General features: G+C 36.6%; 1 protein-coding gene across 1 annotated transcript in view; it reads left to right on the top strand.

Annotated features, from left to right (window-relative positions):
- VWF (von Willebrand factor) overlaps positions 1-26,552 on the top strand; it is a 138,305-nt gene that overhangs the window by 43,941 nt on the left and 67,812 nt on the right. The window contains exons 18-27 of the mRNA XM_062593145.1: positions 737-897; positions 7,886-7,989; positions 13,879-14,017; positions 15,720-15,854; positions 18,923-19,069; positions 19,772-19,912; positions 21,527-21,646; positions 22,242-22,398; positions 22,951-23,109; positions 24,244-24,379. Of these exons, the coding sequence (XP_062449129.1) occupies positions 737-897; positions 7,886-7,989; positions 13,879-14,017; positions 15,720-15,854; positions 18,923-19,069; positions 19,772-19,912; positions 21,527-21,646; positions 22,242-22,398; positions 22,951-23,109; positions 24,244-24,379 (1,399 nt within the window). The remainder of the gene's footprint in view (positions 1-736; positions 898-7,885; positions 7,990-13,878; positions 14,018-15,719; positions 15,855-18,922; positions 19,070-19,771; positions 19,913-21,526; positions 21,647-22,241; positions 22,399-22,950; positions 23,110-24,243; positions 24,380-26,552) is intronic.

Raw genomic sequence — 26,552 nt, forward strand, 5'->3', positions numbered from 1 at the left:
ACTGGGCCCTCACTGTCCCACTGGTGAAGCCTTGTGGGTGCAGATCTTACTGACCTCTCATCAAACACTTGTTTTAATGCTGATAAGACAGAATTCTCCTATGAATAGTATGCTAGGACTTACAGAGCCTAGGAGAGGCATATTGCTGGCATAAATAGAAATAATAACGTAGAGTTGCTTGGAAAATTCTGATCTTCTATCAGAAATCAAAATAGCAAGAGACTGAAAACCTTATAACCAGTTAGGCTGAGTGTTGTTATTAGCAGACAACATTATAGTTATACCTAGTGGTGGAAGTTAGTCTAACTACAATAATATATGATGCCATTGCTTCTCAAAATGTCTGTTTTGTGCTGAAATTGTTCATGTACACTGCCCACAGGCTGGAATGTATTTTATTCTAAAGATTTAGACTAACCCATTGACTGCTTTTTGTAGCCTTAATACAACCTGGAATGGAACTGTTTATATTAGTAGAAGGGTATTTACTTTAGTAGAGCTCGTTTTGTTTCTTTATGAAAAATATGCTTTTTATGCAATCCTAGCTGAGGTCACATTGTGGAGAGAGGAGATTCTATTACTTTTACAATGTCACACATAGTAGTATAGTGCAGTTGCTCCGTTCTATATCCTAAATCATTTTTCTAATGAAAAAGTTGATCCACCCTTTAGAAAAATAACATGCTAATAGAACTTGGGTTCTAATTGCAATTTTTTTGTAAATTTGCATTTAAAGTAAAAAGGAGCTTGACATGCAGAGCACCAATGGAAAGATTTATCTGTCCTGCAAACAACCTGAGAGCTGAAGGCCTGGAGTGTGCCAAGACTTGTCAGAATTACGACTTAGACTGTGTCAGCCATGGATGCATATCTGGATGCCTCTGTCCGAAAGGGATGGTAAGCAAACTTAATTACAACCAACAGAAGCAGATCCTCTTTGTTTCCTTGTCTTTCTTCTTTCCTATCAGCATTCTCGTTGCAGTTCAAAATATGTGGCTGTGGAGAATTCCACAATGACTCTGTCAAATTTCGGCTAGTTTAAAGTGTATATACCTACATAGAAGATGAAGTTTGGCTTGTGATGACAATTCATAATCAAATAGCAAAAAAACTTCACTTTTTTTTTGACCAATTGTATCTTTCTTTTAAACTCCAGAGTCTTGCTGTACTTCCTCAGTCACAGAGAGACAAAAGTACACCCATACCCTGAATGGGTACATGCAGGGTTCACTCCACATGTATCCAGCCAAACCCTCCTGTTAATTCCAGTTGTCTCCTGCTGTCCTGCTTCCTCCCTTGTCAGTTCTTCATCTCTGCTGCTGCCTTCCTGTGCCATGTACCAAACTGGAAGCTCCCTGTGGGAAGAAAGGGGGGACATGAAGCTTGCCAAGGTGATGCCAAAGAGTGACCTGGAGTTGACGATGGTGTGTTCAGCATGCTTTTTTCACTAGTGGAATGTTTTCTGGCTCCAGGAGTATGTCCTGCCACAATCCTAAAGTGTAGTCACTGACTTTGATAATTTTAAAGAAAACATCTACTAAGCTGGTGACCATCAATTTAGACACATGATAAAAAGCAGACAGAGAAGAACAGAAAGTGGATGAGGGCTACTGGTTTTTGTTTTTTGAGCAATAGGAAAATGATCAGCATTTATGACTGTTCAAATCTATCTGGATGGATAAAGAACTGTGCATAGGATTACACCTGCAATGAATGGGATAGTTCCAGACAGTGTGTGACCAGAATAGGGGATGGATGACATAGCACATTCTTTTTGGAGTTAAGTAAATGGTGCTTTGAGTCCTCTGCCCAGGAAGACTGCTGGAATAAGAAAGTTTGTGATGCTTTATGCAGGAAATTCAGATCAAAATATCTAGCAGATGCTGGAAAAGAGTTGAGTTTACAGCTTTTTTAAAAATTTGAGATGCAAGATACTCTGCAATTATGAGATTTTATTTGATTTTTGTGGCACTTACCGACTTGCAGGTGCAGTTTTCTGACTCAGAGGGGCATATAGTAAATCAAGAGATTTTCAAATGCTACATCCGGAAAGACTAAAAATGTAAAAGATTTCTTTTATATTTTACTATTTTACACCTGATCAAAGTTCAGACTCAGATTAATATATACTGTACATTTACTGTTAGTTAACAAATGGTTATTATTTCTATTTTGGTAATTAGTTCTATGGCTGAGATGTGTGTTTATGTTTGGGCTTCAGCTCAGGTGAATTGACTTCATCCACAGGTTTAAAATCCATCTAAAAAAGCAATGAACTTCTGAAGAATAAGTTTTTATAAAGATGTGTTCTTTTTTCCCTCTTCTGTATGAATACAGCTTTTTCTTCCTCAAAATTAATTTCATTGTCGTACTAGAAACCAAAATAGTAGTTTCTTAACAGTAATTTCTAGCATTGTTATTCATACGTTATTGAACATTGCTACCATATTTTGCTGATAAGTAGACATTTATCTGAATAGATGCTATTCCATAATAAAATGTCATCAGTAGACAAAAGCTTATACTTGCAAAGTGCCCTGTAGATCTCCAGGGGAAATATAAAACAGAATTCGGACACGTTCATACCAACATTGAGAAAACTTTCACCACAATTGTTATTTATAAACAATTGTTACTAATTTTCAGATTTCAGTTTTAAATACCTTTGTGAATAAGCTTCACTTTAAATATGCCTTTCTCTGATTCTAATCAGAATTATCTGGACCTCTTTGATCTGTTCAAAGGGTCTGAGATTTGGATTCAGTTCCAAGATTTGGTAATAGTACATGACAGGAATATTCACATAAAACAAATTCTGACAACTACTCAATAGAAAAAGACATTTCAACTTACTAGTAATTAACCTTCAGCTTTCATACAGAATTTTATATCCCTTTTCAGTAGATTTGAACTATTTTTGTAAGGATTTTATGCAACAATTGTCTGAAGAAGAAACCACACTTGTCATTTTGAAATTAGGTATTGCAGTTAATTCTGGAGCTATGTGAGACATGCCACTGTATTCAGCAAGATCGTTTGTAAGATTTTTTTATAGAAGAATTGGGTCCAATTCTTAAAACCTAGTAAAATAAGTACCTTTGTCCACTAGATGACAGTATAGTTCAATCTTCCAGGAAATTCAGCCTGTAATTGCTTGTTCGCTTACTTGCTTCCCTTGTGGCAGGGAAGAAAAATTGCAAGACTCTCATTTCTCTAAGCCACAATGGAAAAACCAGTATATAAAGACTAGTGTATTGTAACTATTGCCATTCAAAGATAAGATCAAATTCCATGCTTTTGTTTTGTCAATGCTGTCCGCCATGCATTAAACTCCTGGACTCTGGCTTTGTGGAAGAAGCCAGCTTGCTGTCAAAGAGCAATTTTCCTTTTCCACACTATTACATAATCAATGGTCCAACTGGTATTGTTTGAGGGAGGCTTTCTCCTGAGTTTTGCATTCTGCAACAAGTTTTTGTGCTCACAGTAACAGTTGCCAAAGGTGGAAGGATTCAGAATGGTGACCAAGTTCTCCTTTCCATCTTGCCTCTCTGTGTCATAAAGACTCTCTTGACACATTCAGGAAGAAATCTGTGAAGTCATGAATTTCATGTTTTCCAGATTTGTACCAACAGAACTGAGCGATAAAGGGCCCAGGAAAAGGTATTACTATTAGTTTTACTAGTCAGATACATCAGACTCCCTTGTTGGTATTCTGTAATCCTGTTTAATTTACAAGCACCCGCAGAGGTCAACTACTATTTGTTGGACTGTCTGTGGGAAGTAACAGCTTAGTGAACATTTATGTGCCTAAATGTTTGTGCATATCATCACCCTGGAAATACCTGGCCATTTTACTGAAGATCTTTTTTTTTTTTTTTTTCCTCTGGCTGTACAGGAACATAGACAAATTATGAATGTTCATGGATTCATCAGTGAAAGAATGAATCTGTTGCTTCTGTATAATTGTTTCCAATCAGGAAACACAGTCAGAACTATATAGTTTACATAAACAACTCTCCAGTACAATTAGCAAGTATATGTATTAACCTTGCTTGAGCAAGGGCGTTGGACTAGATGATTTCCAGAGGTCCCTTCCAATCTTACCAATTCTATGATTCTGGGTAGCAGTTTACATATACTTAAGTGCAATATTGTCCCTGCATATATAAAGACATATTTACAGGTGAGTCTGATGAGTTATCCATCCTAAAAAGAACAATCCATAGCCTAAAGTCTGTACACACTGATTGGCTGCTGACTTTGAGTAACATATCTGAAAAAAAAATAAAAAGAATATAATTAAGCGTCGTTCATGAATAGCATCCTGGAGCTGCTTAAATTTGTAGTCTCAGGTAGCTGCACCAGCAAATGTGGGTTCATTGAACTGGAAAATTTGTAAGGGTAAGAAACTGCCAATTAATATTTTTTTTAATTTCCTCAATCAGAAATGCAAAAAACTCCTATTTTCTTTCAACTGAAAAATAAGTTTTTTCAGTTCATCTTGACTTAATGTTTTATGTTGGTTTGATTTCTTGAAAGTAAAAATATTCAGTGTGTCCTGAAAAGTAATTCTTTTCTTTCTGACTTTGATCATCTGGAGGGTGGGAAGTTCTCTATACTTGTCACTCTTTTGCAGTGCAGAAAAGATAAATCATAACATATGTGCAGAGGTGTTAGGAAATATATGCTTTCTCAGATTATTTTAGTACACTCCAACTTTTTTCCCATTGGAAAATATTAATAAATATACAAATGGAGTGTTAAGCACCTTCCTGGGGAAAAAGAGGGCAGAAAAAACAGAAAGCAGAAAACCCCAAATCCATACGTTACAAAACTGGAAAATGGAGATTTTTCAGTTTCCAAAAAAGAAGAAAAATTTTGCTTTAAAATTGAAATGAAACATTCTGTTGTTTTCGGACTGATCAAATAAACTATTTCTAATTTTGAAATGTTAGATAAAATAAAAATGAAATACCTTAAGATCTTAATCAGAAAAATTTGGAAGGGGTTTTTCTTCCAAACTTTTTTCACCAAAAGCTTAATAGAATGCTATTTTGGTTTTCCTGCTAGCTCTGTTGTATACTCTTTAGTTTAGGCTTGTCCTGATTTAACAACATGACAGAGTCTTCAAGAGGAGGTGGTACATGGGTCTGCCATGTAAAAAAAAAAAAAAAAAAAAAAAAAAAAAAAAAAAAGTAAAACTTCACATAGTAAACTAGAGCTAGTGTGGTTCCAGGCATGATTTTACTGCTAACATTAGAAAGAAAAGTCACACCTAAAGCCCCATTTTTTGATTGGTCTATTCTAACATGTTTTTGACTTACCTTTGCGCAGAAACTAAGCAATGAGGTTTTCATAAAATATATGTGCTATTGGGTTCTACTCTTACCCATTTCCTTTACTTCTTAATCTCTTACTGTTTAATAACTTTGACTTTCTGTTGAAGCTCTCAGGCTTATCAGGAGGAATAAAATGAGAATTTGAGCCTCTTTTGACAGTGAGATACTGATCAAAATTGTGTTTACTAAGAGAAAGTCAGATACAACCTCAACAAAGCAGAGTTTAGATCAGAAGAATCTTAAGGTTTGACTTCTATAATATTGACCTTTTACAAGATTGTCAAGGCTTAAGAATTAATAGGATATGTTGGACAAAACAAGGAAATGGTGGACATTTTTCTCAGGTCCTTAAACAGCTGGTAGCTTCACCAGCTAGTCAGTCATTTATAATCCCACGAATGGCCTGTTAGGAGCATTTTCATAAGCACATGAAATGGTGTAAACAGCAGCTATTCCTCTTACTATGCTGTGATTCTTGTGGTTGCCTCTCCATACAGTCACAACCACATTACATCAGGTATTCAGGACTGTTTAGATCTCCTGTATTAAGTGCTATTTATTAATGAAATATGAAACTTCCATAGAAAATCTGTCTGTTTCTGCATAAAGCCATTGACATTGTAGTAGTACATAGTACCTCTCTCAACATGTAACCTGGCATGGCATGGTGCTTTTAGGTACATCAACTTTTAGATGTCAATTTGACTGGTGGATTTTGTGTTATTACTAACAAAAAGTACAATTATTTTAGTTTTGCAGCAAAAGTAATCAGTGTTTGGGTCAAATTCCAGTTTGGATATTCATGTACAGGTTTCTAAATATCACCTACCCACTCTGCAATGTTCAGACAAGATAATCTTCTGTCTTTGTCAATGAACTAACAGTTGTTGCATTATAACTTCAGTGATGGCTACGTGTGTGATTGAAAAAAAATACCAGTTTATTCAATTTACAGAGCTGAGGATAGGCTGTAACTAGCTGTGTGTGGATGTGTGAGGGAGCAAGTAGAAGAAGTACTAATAGTCCTTTTGCTAGCCACAAGCTTAATCAAAAGTTTTGTATCCAGAGGCTAGCTCTCAAGTCTATTGTGAACAGTATTGCTGCGCACACTGGAGAAATTCTGAAATGTAGCCATGAGTATGAAGTCATATATTGCTTTTTCCTGTACAGCACCAGGAAGGAAGCAAGAAATTAAGCACCCTTTGAAAAGGCCCACAGATGGTCTCCTCTGGCCTGTTTTCTCCCTGTCCTTTGTGAAAACTAAGTCCGAGGCAGAATCCCAGTTCAGCCACCTAGAAAAGTATTTCTTTTTTTCCATCTTGCTTCTATCAGTGTGAGTTTATTTGGTGTAATATAACTGTCCATAAGCCACAGAGTATGTGGAACTGCATATGGATGAAGGGTTTCTGGGCTGTGAAATTTTTTTATTAGTAATTCCCTGTAGCAGTTCTAGGTCCCTCTAGAAGTTAGAGCTATTCTACTTTATTAACCTGGCATGACATGGATCATTGATTTTATTGGCCTAGTGGTAAAAAAGAAACAATTTGAATGATTTTACTGAAAAAGTTTGAAGTGGGAAAGTAATATTTTGTGATTTTTGAAAGAGAGGATGTGGGAATATTCTCTATTTCAGTATACCATGAATCAAGAGCCAAACATACTCTTACCTTTGCAGAGCTACATCCAAGTGAAAAACAGCAGAGCCAGACTTGGTTTTGTTAGACTGTCTAATACTGGGCATCTTCAAAATCAGATAAAAGGAATGGAAAAGAATGAGTAGTCTAAAACATTTTTAAAGTGGGGGAAATGGCTTATTTTTGTACAAAAATAAACTAAGATTAATAGGATAAAATTGAAAAAGGTAAATTGTAGCTAGAGCATAATGACCTATTTTCCAGTGACAAAATCTACTAGAGAATGTAATAATGTTTCAGGTGAGTTTATGCTGCATTCTAGCTAACAACAGTAGACATTTGAAAGAATGTGAGTAATTACACTATTTTCCGAGGCAGGTTGGCAGGATATTGAGCTTTTTTAGGCAACAAGTTCTGTAACGACAAAATCTTCATTTCCATATGGTTTCTTTTGGCTCTACTGCTTCTCATCTTTCTTCAGTATTTGTCTTTCAATTGTTAATCTATCTGATCTCTGCTTCTGGCTTCTCTTCTGCTTGGCAATGCTTCAGTTTGCTGTGGGTGAGAAACACGTGCTGTTCACCTGCTCTCTGTATAACCTATTTTTTCTTCACTGATCCTAGTTTTGGTCAAATTGAACTTTCTCATCAGTAAGTTCTTTTATAATCTAAATTTTCTCATAGGTTTTTCCCAGCAACTTAAGCTGATGTTCAGTCCCTGAAATAAGGCTGTGTACTCATAGTTCCATTAGTGTGTACCCATAGTTATATCAATGGCAAAAACTTTTAATGATTCTGCACCTTTCTTACCTCAGATTATCTTTTATCCTTTCATTTATCCATATTTTCTTGTGTGTATTCTCTTGTGCATACCAACAGGCCAATGTGCTGATGAAATGTGTCTTTCATTTAGGTGCGGCATGAAAACAAATGTGTTTCTCCTGAGAGATGCCCATGTTTTCACAATGGAAAAGAATACGCCAAGGGAGAGATAGTGACTAATGACTGTAACACCTGGTGAGCCACTTAACACTGTATTTTTCTCTAGGCAGTTAACTCAATTAGCACAATTCTAAAAAAAAATATAATTGCTTGCTTAATAGATCTCTCTATATAAACTCAGGGATTTAATGTCATAACATGCAAATTACATAGACCATCATCTTCCTCTCACATGTGGCGTAAATACCAGTGCAAAATTTCTCAAAATGTACTTGGTACTTTACAAGTAGGTAGTCCATGTATCTGTGAACAACCTCTGTAGCCACTGACTGGTGGAGTTGCTCTGTGACCTTGCAACCCAAGATACAGGTACAGGAGCTGCTCTGGGGTGGAAGGAGCACAGCTTGCATTTTGGACACCAAACTCTGGTGTCATGCTTCCCCATGTTTGCCTTTTGTGGCCCTTTGGAATAGTTCTTTTCAGCCAGAAGCTTGCATTGGCAGGAGGATTGTGGTCTACCAGCTGTAGTATGACAACAGCTCTCTAGAGCATCAGAGAGGAGTTTCAGCCCCTCAGGCAGAAGAGGGAGTTGAACCTGAATCTGAATTCCTATATCTTAAATGTGTGCTCGGCCCATACATCTCTTCAAAGAAAAGAGGGGAGTTGATGTCCTCCTAGAAAAATAGAGTAAATGCTCCCTGCAAATGCTCTTGCCTGCACATCACATTCACTGTTTTGCAGGTGCTTTGCTCTTCATTTTTACTTGTATCAGGAAGGGTACCACCACCTTCAGGGTTTTGAAATAAATGACTGAAGACATAAGTCATCCAATCACTGATGCAGTGATGCAGAAACTATATTCTGTTTGGACTTAGACATTAGGCTCTTTCATAAGCTTTATCCAAGCCATTTCCCTTTGCAGCTCTAGCATCTCTAGGAGCAGTGATTGCATGCTGCTCTGTATGTCTGAATGGAGACAGACATACAGAATCAACATCATAAAAAAGCATTTTTTTGGTTTTTGCATGGATCTTTGAGTAACAATGATTTTTAAATGCCATATTTTTAAATTACTAGGACTGCTCCTAACTAGTGTAAGTTAGATTTGAATATCAGGGTTTATGGCCTTACATGGAAATACTGACCTTCCATTGTTTTGTTCATTTTCTTTTTCACTCTATGGCTACTTATTTCATTGTGAATCAAGTATTACAAATAGATTTGGGAAAGATAAGATTCTTCAAGGGAAGATGGAGGAGAAGTTGAGGTTTGATATAGATGCATATACCTGCATGTACCTGCTTACATTGCATCTGCGTAGAACTGACTCAGCTAAAAAGCAGATACACTAATAACTTTTCTGAGGCCATACACTGTTGTCAACTTTGAAAGATTTGTAAGAAGATGTTCTTCACAATTGTTATACAGTGTCTTTTAAATGTTAATCATTCTTAAAATTTTAAGTTTTAAAATAGTTATAGCCACGTCATTCTAGTAATTGCCCTTTTGTTTTTGGCAATGCTATTGTCAGTGACATTTCCTCTTATGCATAGAATTTTCTTCGGTATCAAGGTCTAGGAAATCATAGGAATTGTGTTTTTTGTCTTTAGTAAGAAACTTTTCATCTTATTTTAGGTATTTTTATTGAATATGAAGATAAAATTGGAAAGCAGGGTCTTTTCAAAATGGCAGTAGAGCTGTTTGAACTATTTGGGTTTAAAAACCTTCATGACAATTCTCAGCAAATATCAAGTCAAATGTCATTTAGAAAGTGATATAGGAAATTACTATTGCTTTGAGAATTAATAAGAATTGAGAGACTGCATTTTGGAGGTCAGATCTTCCTTTTCTTTTGTTTTCAGTTTTTGTGCTGCTGTTGAAGGAGTTCTCATTCTCACTTGTTCTTAGCCAGATGTGAACACCTGCAAGCACAATGTATGAGCCAGAGGTGTCAGATTTGGCATTTACATTCAGCTTGACATATGTGAGACCCTAATTCATGAACAGCAGAATGTCTCCAACTCTAAGTTAGTGGCAAAACTTTTGTTATGCTATATATAGAGAATTCATTGCAGAGTTCAGTGAAAATTTTGGAACATTTATGAAGCAGTACACAGCAGAAATTTGTTAAATGAAAGACTTTATAATCTGTCCATGCACACATACACAAAATCTTGGTCTTGTTATTAACAGAGTTTCAATAGCAAATACTGCACTAGGTTTCATGTTACTGAAATGTCATTCTTCGAACAAAATGTATTGCACAATATTTATTATGCTCTGAAGTGTTACCAAAACTAAATGATGATTACTTCTGGGACAGTAAAGAACTCAGTTCAGTACCCACTTTTGCTATGGGTTAACAACATTATCTTGGGAAAATACTTCAGGTTCTTTGTCCCTCCATTTTCACATCTGTAAAGTAGGGGTAGAATCTCCTATCCCTGCCCTTATAGAGGAGTATGTCTTCATTAGAAAATCCTGGAGCAGTGATGTTATCCATCTGTCCTCATATAGCACTTAACTGAATGTTGTGCTGACCTCAAGCAAGCTATTACTTATTATCAATATAGTAGATTGTTATATTAGAAGCTATTCTAGCACAAAAAATAAACAACAGACAAAAGAATGAGGAGAATTTCTGCTTCATTGTCCTTTTTTAAAATTTTGTTTGCTCAGTCTCTTGCTAGTTAACAAATCATTTTATTTCACTGATGGATGCCAAAAAAAAAAAAAAAAAAAAAAAATCTTAAACATCTCCAGCTTTTGCAGCAAGGATTGTAGGTCTCGTGGTAATCTGTTTCAAAGAACAAGAGGCCTAGGTGACTGGTCCAAAGTTTCTTCTAATCTTTGTTCCACAATTTCCTTTAATTTAACATGAGGATAATGGTATTTATCTCCTTGACACTTGTAACTGTACCATATACTATTAGGTTATTATATATTGCAGCAACAAAAAGATACAGGTGTTGATGGAAATTTTTAGAAAATTAATAATGTTTTTGTCATTGCATATGGCTATTTTGGTGTCATAATAAGGGCTAAGAGCTATGATATTTCTTCTTCTGTCTTTTACACTTGTATAATTACACTGATTTCAATAGGATTACACCAGTATAAGAGAATTAGCTTTTTCTGCATTTGAATATCCACTAGGAAGTAGGTCACCATGTATATAAAGGCAAAGCAAGTGCAAAAGAAGGAGTAAAGCAAAAAAACCCAAGCTGTTTCTTTCAACATCACTGTTTTTGTATGTCAGTGCAGTTGAACTACTACAGCAGTTGGAATATAATATCAAAGCTCTAAAGCCAATTCTGAGTCTGATTTGTCCTGAAAAATCAAGGTAGCACCTAACTTTACTTTGCATGTCAGGTAGGCTTATGTCACCGCTATTGTCATGAAAGTTGAGAGATTTAGCTTGGAATCATATTCTTATGTATCCAAATGTGAATTCCCCTGTAGGGTGTAGGCTCTAGTCTGACTACTACCGTAGAGCTACCAGGGCAATATCTCATAGCTTAGGGCATTTCCTGCGTGGTGGATGTACACGGGAACCTATGTGGAAAAAAGAAATGCATCTATCCATATATGTATTTTTATCAGATTATGAAGTAAGGTCTCCAATTGCTAGGTCAGGTAAACTATCATTAAGAATGAAATTCATTTGGAAAAGGGTAGTATTGCACTTAAGTATGTAATCTGAATGAAAGCCATTGGGCAGACTAAATTACAGTCCTGGTTACTTGGTCCCAAAGTTGGTTGCTAGAGTAAATAGAGTAAACATGTCCTCTGGCATCAGTTAGATATTATATCTACTACTATTTTGGCTTCCTGTGAGGAAAGAGGGACAGTACTGCAAATAAAAACAGGGTCAGTAATATTATGCTTCATATTTAACCTATAATGGTCCTTAGAGGGTAATAAAAGTGTTTTGTAAAAGCATATTCTGAACAGAGCAGGATATCCACAGTAAAATACTAATACTGTTATGAAATATTCCAGCAGGCTCTCTCTAGGCCTTTTTTTTTTTCTTTCTTTTTTTTTTTTTTTTGTAATAAGGAAGTTCAAAAAGCATGTTTATTCCTGTGCGTAGCCTGTAAGAGAGAGGGAAACATATTTCTACCCTCTTAATGCATTATTTTGATTTATGCATCCAATACTATTTTGATTTATGCATCCAATGGTAATGCATGTTAATTTATGTTAATGAGTGAGGCTATCACCTGGTCTGTGGTAGTGTAATGTAGTTATGGAAATCTGTTGGGGAAGTAGTCTAGCAGCCCACATGTGGAGCGTTGTAAGAATGCAGTTTCAAGCCTAAATGTGGAAAACATGTTCTGGGGACACGTCTGAGGATGGATAGCAGCACAGAAAACTGCAGATTGCTCATAGACCTGTAGCAAACAGCTGAGTTTAAAATGTGCAGGGGAACAGTGCTCCTATTTCCCTTCCTGTATGTTACTTCCTGTTTTAGGCCTAGGGAAAAGGGGAGAACAAGGGTCAAATCAAATTTCACCTAGGGAATTAGATGATTTGACTGCTGGACCAGCATTTTTTTTCCATTATTTGACATGTGAATGTGTATCTGGAAATACATGCACTGTCAACTGGTAGATTGCCACAAGCCAAAAAAATAAAATAAAATAAAAAAAACATTACCCAATCCAGAAACAATAAGCAAACTCCAAAACAATTTACATTAAGAATTATCCTTTTTGCTTCCTGCTTGGAATACTTAGAATGTTTTTAGAATGTTTTTTCTTTCTTTATATTTTTTGTTATTGTTGTTTTAAAATGTGCTAAAAGGGTGTACTAGGCAAATTGTTGTTGGGGTATATTTAACTCTTAATGGAAGACTTACTCTTAAGCAAATCAAAACAAAAAAATTAGAGACATAGTTACTTTTCATTTGAAATACACAATACAGAATAAAATCTTGTTCCATCATGACCGTGCCTAGATGTTGTTAAGCTCCTCTTATTTATTATCATTTTTAACGAATACTCTACAGTTATGTTTTTGCTATCAAAATTTCCATTTCCTGCAGGCAGCTTGTGTTCTAGAAATGAGTTAGTTTTGATATTGTTGCTTTCATAAAAATAGCAGATAAAGGCAGAGAAAGTCATTCTGTTTGTACTGGCTTGTAGTATGTATTTCTTATTGTGTATGGATCATGGACAACTCACCTAGTACTAGTTTTAAAGAAAGGTGATAGCAATGAAAATCAAACTGAAATATCAGCCTTTGGCATTTAAAATCAAACCTTCTTTCAGCTAGGAATTTGCATCATTAAATAAATCCATGCCCATTTTTCTCACAGAGTTTAATTACTGCCACAATTTGTTAAGGAAATTTGTCTCTCTCTGGTTTTCTATCTAATCCAGAATACTGAAGTCTCCTTTACATTAGCTCCAGTTATCTTGATTGAGGATATACAGTCAGTCTCAAACTCTTGGACTCAGAATAGAGGTGACCCATGTTTCCTAGGCAAGTAGACTAGAAGAGCAAAAGGCCTGTTCTGTCCTTAAGCTGTACAAACCTATGAAGATTAAAAAGCTAGATTTTCCCTAATTATTTACTGGTTTTGGTGCCTTTATTTTTTGAGTGCTTGACTGAAGAACTTGAAAATGTTTCCATTTTCATAAAGTGCTGAACACACAATATACTAATGTACTGAGCCTTTTAAAATACCTCAGTCTGAATACCGCCAAATCCTTGGGTACTACTGAATATGTTATCCATGCATACCAAGTATGAGCAAAAGCTCTGACAAGTTGATGCTGTAGGATACAAATAGTAGCTTATCACTATTCATTCTGTGTCTTTTCGAAAGTCTTCAGATCGTGAGCATGTGGAATCAGAAATTTTTGTTATTTTTTCTTGTTTAAAGCATCTTGCCTTCTCTTGGTATTAGATACATTAGCAATAATAATAACTGTCACTATTTTGTTTTCTTTGTTACAGTGTGTGCCGTGGTCGAAAGTGGGAATGCACCAAAAATACATGTGATGCCACCTGCTCTGTTATTGGTACAGCTCATTATTTGACGTTTGATGGATTGAAATATAAGTTTCCAGGAGACTGTCAGTATGTATTAGTTCAGGTAAGAATGAAAACTGTTGCACAATACCAACTTATTTTGAAAAAGTATGTTGAATGACTAAGCTGTTTGATAATATATTAAGATGTGTTAAACCAGGAGAGATGTCCAACATTTAGAAGAATCACAGTCAAATGTTCTTAATAACTAAACCATATATATGGTAGAGCAGAGCTTAGTAGTGAGTTAAAAGATATCTAGAGAAATATAAAGATTGCATCATGTTCTAGAGAGGTGTATCTAGCTGACAGCTGTAAATGAGTGTGGCATAGTATAGAGAGAAGCTGTATGAATCTCATATCTGACAATGAATTTTAGCTACACTAAGTCAACCTTTGTTGGCTCTGCATTAACCTCTGTGATCATTTATCCATCTAGTGATGGCTCACAAAATGAATGGTGGAGACCCAGGAGGTTATACTACCAGCTCTTTCCTTCAACCTGGGTGAGGCAAGAAGCATTCAGTGAACCTGTTCTGCAGGCTTCTAGAGCACGGACTCTGTTCATTTTTGCAGAATTACAGATATTCATGCACCAGCCTGCTTGGAGTGCATTGACAATATCTATTTTTTCTATAGCAAAGAGTAGGGGGAAATAAAGACATAGTACACTAATATCAGCTTGTCATTGGTGGGAGCCACTAGAAATTAAGGAAGTTAAGTGGGATTTAAAAATACATGTGCAAGAGAAGAAATATTCCTCTGAAAATTTGGTCTAAAACTAGATGGATCCACTGATAATTGATAACAACAGTTTTCTTCAGATACAGAATGCCATGTTTCTTGGATGGGCTACTCGTTTTCGAATATTTTCCCTACAAATCCTTTTCATGTTGCACACTTCTCCTTGCAGTTCTTCTTGGCAGGAATGTATGATCAACAAGTTTTTGACTGGATCTTTAAAATGATGCCACCCTGATGCCAACTAGGTTACCTTAGAAGACAGACAGTTCTGGCACAATGGAGAGTTTTCTATAAAGATCTTGTGGCCAATTATAGCATGCAGTACTACAGAAACACTTAAAAGGAAAGTGAGATGTGTTTTTTATCAAATTACACACACACAGAACTGGAGAGCAGTGGAATGTTCTTTCTCTTAGAAGGTGCATACCTAAAATTGGTAAAAGGTGTGATTGCTATGAATCATCATATAAATGTAGTGCTAGCTCTCTATGCATCTCAAAAATATTTGACTTTAAAAAAGCTGAGATGTTAACCTACTTAATTTCTCCTCAAGAAAAAGATTGACATTACTATAATTAGCTACAGATGGAAAAACAAGCACATCAAAGATTTTGCTTGAGATTGTGCAGCAAGTTACTTTCTAAGCTATTTACATTTATATTTTTATTTTATCATCTGAAATGTAATGTCTTGTTTTTATCATTAAATGAATAAATATTTGTACACTGTGACCATTATACATCTTTGAAATATCACATCTACCATAACAGCGCTAATTCTTCCCCAGAAGAATACCTGCAAAATATGCATGTGTGTATAACCCTGACACTGACAGCCCCTTAAGGGCTGGGCCGCATGAATGTGAATGCTGAGCATAAAGTAAATTAATATGAGAACAAGTATCTTAGCAGCCCCACAGTGCACAGAGTATTCTTTGAGGATTCCTTTTTTTCTTCACAGATCCGTATGTGTTCTTTCAAATATCCCTATTAACAACGTTTTTGTTTATTTTTGTCTGCTAGGATTTCTGCAAGAATGATTCTGGGACATTCCGGATTCTTATTTCAAATGAAGGATGCGGCTTTACTGGAGAAAAGTGCACCAAAAGGCTTATCATTCTGTTTGAAAGTGGGGAGATAGAGTTGTTTAATGGAAATGTATGTACTCTTTCTTTCCCTTTTTTTAAGGATTAGGATTTCTGGCTGGTTAGTAACAAGAAGGATGAACTGTCTCACACTCTTTGGTTCTTGAAAATTAGAGCATAAAATGAACAGATTAGCAGGATTATAATTAGCCATTTTGCTCCCAGAGGCATAATGCCATTTTGGTATTTCTACTTGATGCCAATAAATTTTTGTCAGAGAAGAGTGCTGCTCAATGCAAACTCATATGAGAAAAACCCTTTCTCAACATGGAAGGTGTAAGTCTATTTCAAGCAAGGTTAAGTGTAAGAGACATCTAAGATATGACTATCCTCTGACTACCAAAACTTCAGACCTAATTTAGCCATCTGAAAGAGTAAGCACACTGGAAAAAGAGAAGTCATGGCTGAGCAAATTTGTATTGCAAAAGTGAGTATCAACTGTCCTTTTCCTTGTTAAAAAGTGACAGATGGAAAATCCATATGACTGAATTCTTCTTTTTTTTCCCCCCTTGCCAATCAATAAACACTCGAGAATGGACCAAGATTCATTTTCACCTTCCATCTCACTCCATGCCAGGAAAAGAGCTTTCCAAATGGCAGAGTGAGTTCAGCTCTCTACCTTGGGCATTTTAACAATTAAGACCGTCTGTATGTTCAAACATTACAGACCTCTAGTGGATTATAGTGTCAATTTGCAAAAATGTTCACAGTGAAACATGAAACCAGTCAATATTTGCCTTTTTGAGGGTTAACAGACAAAGCTGAACCAGGTTTTGCATAGCGTGCAAATTGTCTGCAAATTACTGCATGCCACCGATGCTTGGCAGGAATACATTAAAATGACCATTATTAATAATGTCTTTGTAGTGCATCTTCAGAGCATATGATCATGATGCATGACAACATGTAAAATTCTGGATGTTGAAGGAATGAGCAGAAGACATTTTGATTACCCAAGCAATTCTATATTTCTGTTACTAAAGAATCCCTTTCCTGAAGGAGGGAGAACAGTAGTGCAGGGACCAGCCAGTAGAAATCATTTTTTTTCTGAGGGCTTCTTCAGGATCCATATTTTTCTGAAGAGCTATGATTCCATTTGGACACCTAAACAAATGCTAAAAAAGACAAGAGAAGGAGCTTAGGCCTCCAGCAGCTCCGACAGAGAACAACAGAGGGGTTTGATTACTGAGAGAATATGCTTTTGTAAGTATTAGGCCTGTACTGTAGGACTGTCCTCATGACCTTGATTGAATTTCTAGCTATCTTTTCAGTGAGCATAATATTCGCTGTAATAACTAGGGGAGATTTTCTTAGAAATAACAGGAACCAAAGGAAAGGACTAAGGAAAACCAATCTGAAATGAAAACTGCTGGCAAATGCTCTCCCAGTGATGATCTTCTACATTCTTTTTTCTCAGTACTCCTTAGGAGTAGGAGAATCAAGTGCTTTTTTTTTTTTTTTTTTGTTTTGTTTTTTTTTTTTTTTGTTTTTTTTGTTTTTGACGTTAAAATGGTAAAATGACAGTCATGGCTAATATTGAAAAAAAGGAGGTGAAAAAACAGGTTTGATCTTCTGAAACAACTAAATTCTGCCATTTTGCAAGGTCAAAAGGTTATGACTTCATGGTTTGAGTTAAAAGCCTCCAGAAACATAAAAATTCTGTATTTTAGGCTAAACTTCCCCTGTTCTGTTTTTTGCCTGAGTTTGGAAAGACAGACTGCTTTAGATACTTAGAAGATAAACAACTATTTTTGCAAAGGATGATTTACTTAACACATTTGGCATAGAATAAGATGAAAAGGCTTCCAGTTTCTAAAATATACGTCTTTTAATGTGTCCCTGAAGACATTGAAGGCTCTGTTCAGGAGATAATAAAGAAAATGAGCTGTCTTCTCTGGGGATAAATGCTTCTGATAATACTCCAGAGATGAAGAGAATTGAATTAGGGTGGCAAGCTTTTACTGAATTAAGTGACAAAGAGTAGTGGGGTAAGGAAGCACTGTTTTCTCAACTTAGTGAGTGTGTGAATGATTTTCCCTTGCTTTAATCACTGTTTGTACTGATTGAAAGACTTCACTTACCTCTTCTGCAATTAAGCAGTTTTGAGTTAATGCATTAATGGTGTTTAAAATAACAGCCATTACAGACCTTTTTCTCAAGATATGGTTAATAATCCCATAGGGTTCTCACTGGAAGAGAATTACAGTATGAAAGAAAACATTTTAAATTAATCTCCCAAGTTCTAAGTAGCTGGAGGCTGTGTGAATTTGCAGACAAATGGGAAGAGAAAGAGGCTTAGGAGTAGAAAACTGTCTTGAAAGAACACAAGAGAAGTGAAAGTGATGGAAAAATGCAAAGACACTAAAAAGCATCTCTCAAGAGTTTTCCTGTTGGTATAGCTGGTTGAGGAAGAAAATATTTCCTGACTTCAGAATCAGGCTCTGATACTTTAGAGACCCGCATTTACTATGTGATGTGTGTGTTTCTCCCAGTTTGGAGTAGACATATACCTAACCTATCTTTTTGCCACTACTACCTCAGGAACACAAAATTATTGCAGTCTCTTAATAATAATAATAATAATTAAGATAATTATTCAATTGACCATTGACTGAATATTTAACTGGTCAGTTACTTAGTGCTCTGAATCCTCTTTATCAGTCCTGCTTCTGTTTAACAGTCATTTCTTTATGTATCAATGTTAGTAGTGAGTGGATATTGTATCTCAGTAGAACAATGGATAGATATTGTCTCCTTCAAAATTCTGGAAATGTGATGAGACTGAAATATTGTATTTTTATTCCAATTCACTATATAAAGTATTATTTTTAAGACAATAATTTATTCATAGCAACTTTTATGGAGTAGAGGTGAGCCTGTACTCAGGCCCTTACACCTACCATATTGACAATCTTGCAAATGCTCTGAAGCATCTGTTTTGAGCCAAGGAGCTTTCTGTTTTCTAGCAAATGACAGGTTTTAATATAGCCATTAATGAGTACGTATCCTGTTGGGAAAGTGCCCTACAAGAAATAGAACTTAGAGACAGTGTTGCTAGCTTAATGTGTTTTTCTTGTTCAGGTAAACATCAAGGTACCTCCTAAAGATGACAACAATTTAGAAGTCATGAAATCTGGCCGTTATTACATCATCTTACTAGGTAAAAGCATCACTGTAACCTGGAATCTTGCCATGGGAATCTCAGTTATCTTAAAAGGAAATTTCAAAGTAAGTGTGTTCTGCTTTACTTTCTATTCTCGTTGAAGAATACTGCTAAAGAATACAGGCCTCCCTGGGGAGGAGTCAGGGTAGCATTTCCTATGCAGACACACAAAGTGATTTCTAAGGAGCATTAGGAACTAGCTTGAAAATGGAAAGACTTTCTCATAATGCTATACTGGCCTTCCTTCTTTCCCTGGTGCTTCCACTGTGAGGGCTAAATTCTGGGTCTTTGGCAGAGTTATGATGGAGAAGAGGAGTGATAAGGTGCCTCAGGGTAAGTGCACCTTTGACCAGTGATTGAGAGAATTTCTTCTATATAGAAGAAGAACAGTGTAAGAAGCCCAATTTGCTAACAATGCTGATAGAACAGTTATTTTCAAGAGGAAGGCAGGATCACAGGTAAACTTATGACTGTTGGATACACACCAAATAGAGCCAGTAATAGAGACCAGTAATACTGATCAGATTCTTCTTCTTGTGGAGTCCTTGGAGACAAGCTGGTCGTACTTTCCCTCTGAGACAGTTAAGCATAATGGGAATAAGAGCTGGAGTTTCTTTATGTGTATTTCAGTAAACTTGGCAAGGGCAGGGATAATTGAGCTTTTAAAGTCTTGTGTCATTAAAGCACTAGGCTAGAAAGACATCTTAATAAAACTGCAAGTCAGTCTACAGATGGAAATTTTGTGTTTTGTTTCTTTCTCCTGCAAGGATCAAGTGTGTGGTCTGTGTGGAAATTTTGATGGAATCCAAAACAATGATTTGACCAGCAGCAATGAACATCTTGAAGTAGATCCAGTTGACTTTGGGAATTCTTGGAAAGTTAATCCATACTGTGCTGATGTCAAAAAGGTGATTGTGAATGAGCTGTGAAAACTGATTAATGTTGGTTATGGTATCACTCAGAAGTAGGCAAAGGGTTTTGAAGAGGATAAAAATATATAGAAACAAACTTGTTTTGCCAAATTTTTGATAAATCATATTCTGTCTTGAAATCTGATAAAAGATCACTTAACTTATTTAAGACCTCTATGCTGCCTGACTTTAGATGAATATTGGAATAGCCAAACTGTGCGGTACAGTCTATTCATAAAGTTTGCCAGCCCAAATGCTAGAAATCCAGGTATAACTGGAAATCTCATTTTAGAGTTTAATCTAAAAAAGCAGTTGTAATTTCCAGACAGGAGGAGTTCAGATAAAAAATTTTTATTTCTTTATCCAGACTTCTGTATCTCAGATCTTTGTCCACTTATGAACAATTGAGTATACAGATTAGTTTCTTTCTAAAGTATATTCAGTTATTACTTTCAAAGCGAGGAGGCTTGATCAGAAAAAGCAAGATATAGTAGTGAATCAACAGGGAATGCAAGACCTTACTTGCCCTGCTTCTAGCTCTGCCTCTAATTTTGAGAGGGTTATCTTCTATCTGAAAATATTATCTAAGACCTGGTCCCTAATATTAAGTGATTTCACAGGGTACTGATTAAGAGCCATGAACACAAGCCAACACACTTCTTTTTGTCTACACAGAGTTTTGAAAGGACCAGGTTGAATTTTTGCTGACAAATAGTTATGGCTTAACAGTGTTGTGAAACCAAAAAGTGAGAGGGAACAACTTGAAAAAAATAAGTGCATTATTTTGACAGTTGCGAAACAAAATGTTTTATTCAGATGAAACTGAAACTTTTGGCTTGAAAATTTGCCTATTTTTTCAGACAAAAATAAAAGAAACATTCCCTTAGAAGATCTAAATTAACAGAAAATAAAGTGAAGCATTTATTTCTGATCAAATGAAATGTTTTCTGTCAGTTTGATAACTAAGTGCAAGTGTGACAGAGCCACAGTATTATCCTGCTAAATGTCAAGTTTTTTGGCATGACTTGACTGAAAAAAGGAGAAGTAGCAATAATAAGCAGTGAGATTGCTGGGTAAGACTGAGGACTAGCCATTCCTCGTTTCAGTTTGATAGGCAGTAGGACACAGAATAAACTCTAAAAAATATGTCTATGATAAATTTGTCAATTACTTGTGCTACTTTGTCTTAGTTGTTAGCTAAATTAAATTGGAGAGGACGAGACTACTGGATGACTTAGCCATTTCTGTTCAGCAGTGGCCTTGGGTATTGGCTGCTGAAGACTCCCACAGGCCCTCTGGGGAGTTACGAGTGATCATTTTTCAGAATGGATGTCTGGTACTCTGTGATCTATTGACATCAAAATACCCCTATGTTAAAATTGGTGAATACAAGGAAGAGCTGGAGAAAATGTAGGAGGTGACCTGCTCTATTCTGTGGTCTGTCATTGCAGGATTTGTTCATGTAGTACAGCAAGTTGAAACTTTATTCAAATTTGTCATGAAAAATGTCTAGTGTTTGTGGTTCTCCTATATCAGTCTGAAGGGTCCTGAGGACCTAAAGACAGGACCTCAGGACTAATGCAATGTATGCTTGTCTCTTACCGTATTAAGTCCCACCAGGAACAGGCTTTGGTGTCTCCACTGTGCAATGGCAATGTAGTGAAGCAGGTCATGGTAGAAACTTCATGCAGCATTTTGTCTGGAGGTCTTTTTGAAGAATGTAAAAAACTTGTAAGTATTTTTGTGCATTTCACATCCTTATGTTCTGCATGATCTGTACTGATACTGGTGACAGCTCTGTTGTGTTAATGGCATACAGATGTCAGAGGAGACTGACTAATTGATGGTCTTTGTCCTGTAGCTGACGCTTCATGGGAAGATGCAGAATACTCCCTAGTGGAAAGCTAGAGAATAACTTGTATTTGAAGAAAATTTTATTCTTAAAACCCAAAGACTAGTACATGAAGTCATGCACCAGGGTTGAGTTTTTTCTTTTTTAAACCTCACAGCTAATATAATGCCATTCTAACTGCATTCTACATTGCAGCTTCAAAGCTGCACAAGAGGGTATGCGAACAAGGTCCAGAATGCATGGTTACTGTATATGGGGAATATTAGGGTACAGTAAACTATATGGTCCATGAAGACTTTGTGATCTTAGCCTATCTGAGTTCCTGCTAACATCAGCAGAAGAAGTTGCATTGATTCATGTGGCACCTCAACTCTTGGCCAAAGGAGCAGGCAAACTGCTTCCAGGTTAAGTAAGTCTAGAGAAAGGAGATGAGGGGAATCGGTGAGTGTGCTATAGTATATATTTCTTTTTTAGGTGAATCCTGAGCCCTACATAGATATTTGCATGTATGACACCTGTGCTTGTGAATCTATTGGGGACTGTGCTTGCTTCTGTGACACTATAGCGGCCTATGCCCATGTCTGCGCACAAAAGGGTGTCGTTGTTCACTGGAGATCACAAGCCCTGTGCCGTAAGTACCAGACAGATGAGGAAGAATTGGGAATAATCTTGGCTGGAAAGTAAACTGAAAAGGTTTAGGCCCTTAATCAACAAGCCTAGCTCAGCTAGATTGTTCCTACCCAGTTCTGCTCCCACTAATGTCCAGTGGAGTTCACTTTAATAGCACCAGGCTAGCAGACGTTTACACTTACTTTTCTATCCCTCAGTAAGGGAATATAGTAGACTGTGGAAAAAAGAAATTCAGAGAAATAAAAAGCTTCTGTACTTCCTTTTTTTTTTTTTTTTTTTTTGGGGGGGGGGAATTGAAGTTGAAAGTTTGGTTATTGCAACTTTTTAATCAAAAACAAATATCTCTGGTATACAGCAAGCATTAGATGAAAACAATGTAAGTGGCCTGCCTCTGATGTGGTAAAAAATATAGATATTTCTGTTTAAAGAAAGAAATCTGTCTTTCTCTATGCATATGTGATCCACCCAGTACAAAGCTTAGTGTCATACTTCTAAGAGGCATAGTAAGTTCAGTCTAGTTTGATTATTTGTCTCTGATTCTTTCATGACATAGCACAAAGCTGTGAGGACCTGAATTATCAAGAATTAGATTATCGATGTGAATGGCGATATAATAGCTGTGGACCTGCTTGTCCTTTAACATGCCAGCACCCACAGGCTTTGGAGTGCCCTCTGCAATGTGTGGAAGGATGCCATGTACACTGTCCTGCAGGTAAGTCAAACTTTTGATTTAAGTGGTTACCTTTTTCTGCCCTACTCCTGTTACCTGTGGTTATTGTAGAATTTCTATTTCCCTGAAGGTTCCTATTGCAGGAAAAGATGCTTTACAGTCCTGAAATAGTTACAGATTAGTAAGGCTAGAGATTGCAAAAGTTTTAGATATAGCAATTAATTCATTAATAAGCTTTCTGTGTTTTTACTACAATTTCAGCTATGCCTACCAGAATGATCCCAGCTTTTAAGATATTCTTTATAGTTTAAGGCATCTCTCCTGAGTGCTTTCCTGTGCCCTCTGATGCTGCTGTTGTCACTCAGGCAGAAATTTCCTTACCTTTCTTTAGTTACTGTTAGGCAGAAAGTTGATATGAGACCAGGACTAGAATTGGTGAAACAAGCATGGTGCATGCAGGGTATACAGTGGTGTTTAGAGGAGGAGAATGAAACACTGCTAGCAAGAATGAGAGTGAATGGAGATGGGATGACAAGAAAGGAAGACAGGAGAAGAGTTACGGGTTGTTTAACAGTAGTGATTGTTGACTATGTGGCCAAGTAGGGCATGAATTTCTGCTGGACATTTGTAAAACACTCTCCCTTAGAGTGGCTACGGTTGTGAAGGAAAACCGTTGTCCGAACCTGCTTATGGCCACCAGCCTTCTGGTGCTGCTGGGAATACCTAGCAAGCATCCGCTGCTGGGCTTCAGCTTACAGCTTAACCTTCCCCACTGTGTGTCTCTTAGGAAGGGGAGAGGATATATTAAGGTGAGGAGAAAAGAAAGACAGAAGAGGAAAGAGTGAGAGGTGAACAAGATCCAAAAGGAGTAAAAACTCAGAAAAATAAATAGTTCCTAAGTGCAAAGAGGGAAGACATGAAGAGGAAGAAATTAGGTATGTTAAGCCCCAAAACAGCAGTTCTGGGCCCTGATAGCTCTGTCCTACACATTTACAAAAAGGTGAGAGAAAAGCCTTCTCAGATACATCTTTCTAAATATAATTAAATATGGTGCCTCAATATTCAGGTAACAGGTGTTTAAATTGTCCTTCAATATCATCACAGTGAAGAGGAGGTAAGGGGTACTGGAGAAATCAAAAACTAGCTTTTTTATGCCACTGTGCTATTTTGAAACAGGGGAAATACTTGATGAACTATCCCTGACTTGCGTCAGTCCAGAAGACTGTCCTGTGTGTGCAGTTGGAGATGTCAAGATCCCACATGGAAGGAGAATAGTTTTGAACAGAGATGATCCGCAGCACTGTCAGTCTTGGTATGGTAGAGGTGTTAAGCAGAAGTACTCCTTTTGATTAGGATGAAGGGAGATGATGCACATAACCATAAATAAGTTTTTGAACGTTAAATATACCACTGATGTTGAGATTTGGAAACTCTCTTTTGTGTCAACAGCCCTTTTCATGTAATCTGAAACTAAAAATTTTCAATGAAGGCTGGGCTTATTGGATGCCTGTTGAATTTAGGCAACTGAAACCCATAAATTTATTTGAAAAATGACTTTTTCCATGAGTAGGTGGTCCCACTAACTTGAGATGTTTCACTTTTCTGTAAGGTGTGATTCAACATCAGTAAAACCATGAGAATCTTTCCTGTGTTAGCGCTTAAAAATCCTACATGTAGCACAAGATCTGAATGTGCTGTGAGTCTAGAACTTGCTGAGATTATTAGCAGCTGGAAGACTGCATTGTGTCATTGGAAAAATAATTTCCCCAAGTTTTTCACCTGATATCCTGTGGCCTGATCCTGTATGCACGCTTTGCCAAATATGATGAAATTAATGGAAGGGTACACAATGCTGTGTGCCATGCTGAATTAGGGCCTTCATTTGTAATGTGGCAGAGGCTGATTTTCATTCTGTACGCTGCCCAGTGGCATATTGCACAAAGACTTGTAGTATTCAAAAGCTTTCCATTCTCCAGTTGTTCTGCCCTCTGATGGCTACTTTCAGTAGTCATTCAATGCAGTGAATACAAGAGTGCTTTCCATCATGTAGTGTGACCTTTTTAATAGCAACTAGACTGTAGAATGGCAGCATCTATTGGTCCAGGTTAACATCTTGGATCCAAACTCCTTGAACTTCACATAAGCTCTGAATGGATATAAACTTTGAAATCCTGGCCTCTTGCTGGGGCTGGCTTAATTCTGTGTTACTAGCCCACGGCATGAGACTGTTAGGCTGATCAATTAAATATATATTGTTCTGGCAATATACATGATGAGCCTTGAATTTCTTCAAAAGGTCAAAAAAAAGTCTCCATAAATGAGTCGCTGTTCCCTAATTTTTGTAATCCTTAATAATAATTTATCTTAAATGTTGATACACTGGCCACTGCTCATAAATGATTTACGAATATTATGAAAACTTACCTCACTAGGGAAACATCCCTTCGCAAAGCTGTCACCTAATTTAGATGCCTACACCATCTGTACAAACAATAGGAAATATTTCACAAAAATGAATTTTATAGGAAATATCCAAAGGAAATTGGAAACTAGAAGAATCTCATTCACATTAGGATTAAAACAATAAATCTTATGTTGTTATATATTAATGCCAAAAGTAGCTGTGCATTCTTCAATTAAGAAAATGCTAAAAGCAGCTTGAAAAGAATGAAGCGGTGGGAGAACTTTAACTAGGATGCCTTGTGTAAAGTGAACACTTTTCTGAGAAAATGTCACCTTCTTCCAGCACCAACTTGTTGAGTGTCTGTATTCAGGGTTTTCTCTATGCCTGCTAGCTGTGAAACCAGCATTTGTTGGTCCTTGCTGTTTCATAGACTTTACTTATTATTTTTCTTGGGCTGTCCAGTGTGACAAGAAAAATATATTGACTGGACCTCCAGCACCCTGTGCATGGGTGCAGTGATATCCTTTGCTCAGATGAGTGAAGAAATCAGGAGCCTTACACGACCAGGAATTAGCAGGGCTGAAGTGTTAAAACCTTGCTAAAGCCAGAGAATAGATATAGCAAGTTTCTGAAAGGTGAAGGGTGAAAGAGGTGAAAAATCTCATGGAGATAGGAAAGAATGAATAGCAGAAAAGGCTGAGATGGAGAAAAAGAGTGGAGCTAAATGGTAAGGGGAAGAGAAAAATATACTAATGAAAATAAACAGAAATGAGGAAGAAAGGAAATAAAAATAAAGAAAAGGAGAAAACAGCTCCAGACAAGCTATTACATCAATTAATATATCTCATTGTTTAATATGAGAAAAAAAGAGAATAAAAATGAGAAGCAGCAAGGTAAGTAAGAGGAAGATAACAAAGAAGACATAAAAAACAGTGAAAGAACATGTGCCAAAGCTGTATTCAAAATGGGAAAAGTGATGAAAAAGAAAAACAAGAGTACATTTTTAAAGGTAGAAAAAAGACTTTTTTTTCACTAGTTAGCAAGTCAGGGTAGACCTAGCCTTCTCATTCAGTCTGCTAAT

The sequence above is a fragment of the Rhea pennata genome, chromosome 1 (assembly GCF_028389875.1).
Source record: "Rhea pennata isolate bPtePen1 chromosome 1, bPtePen1.pri, whole genome shotgun sequence".
NCBI lineage: Eukaryota > Metazoa > Chordata > Aves > Rheiformes > Rheidae > Rhea > Rhea pennata.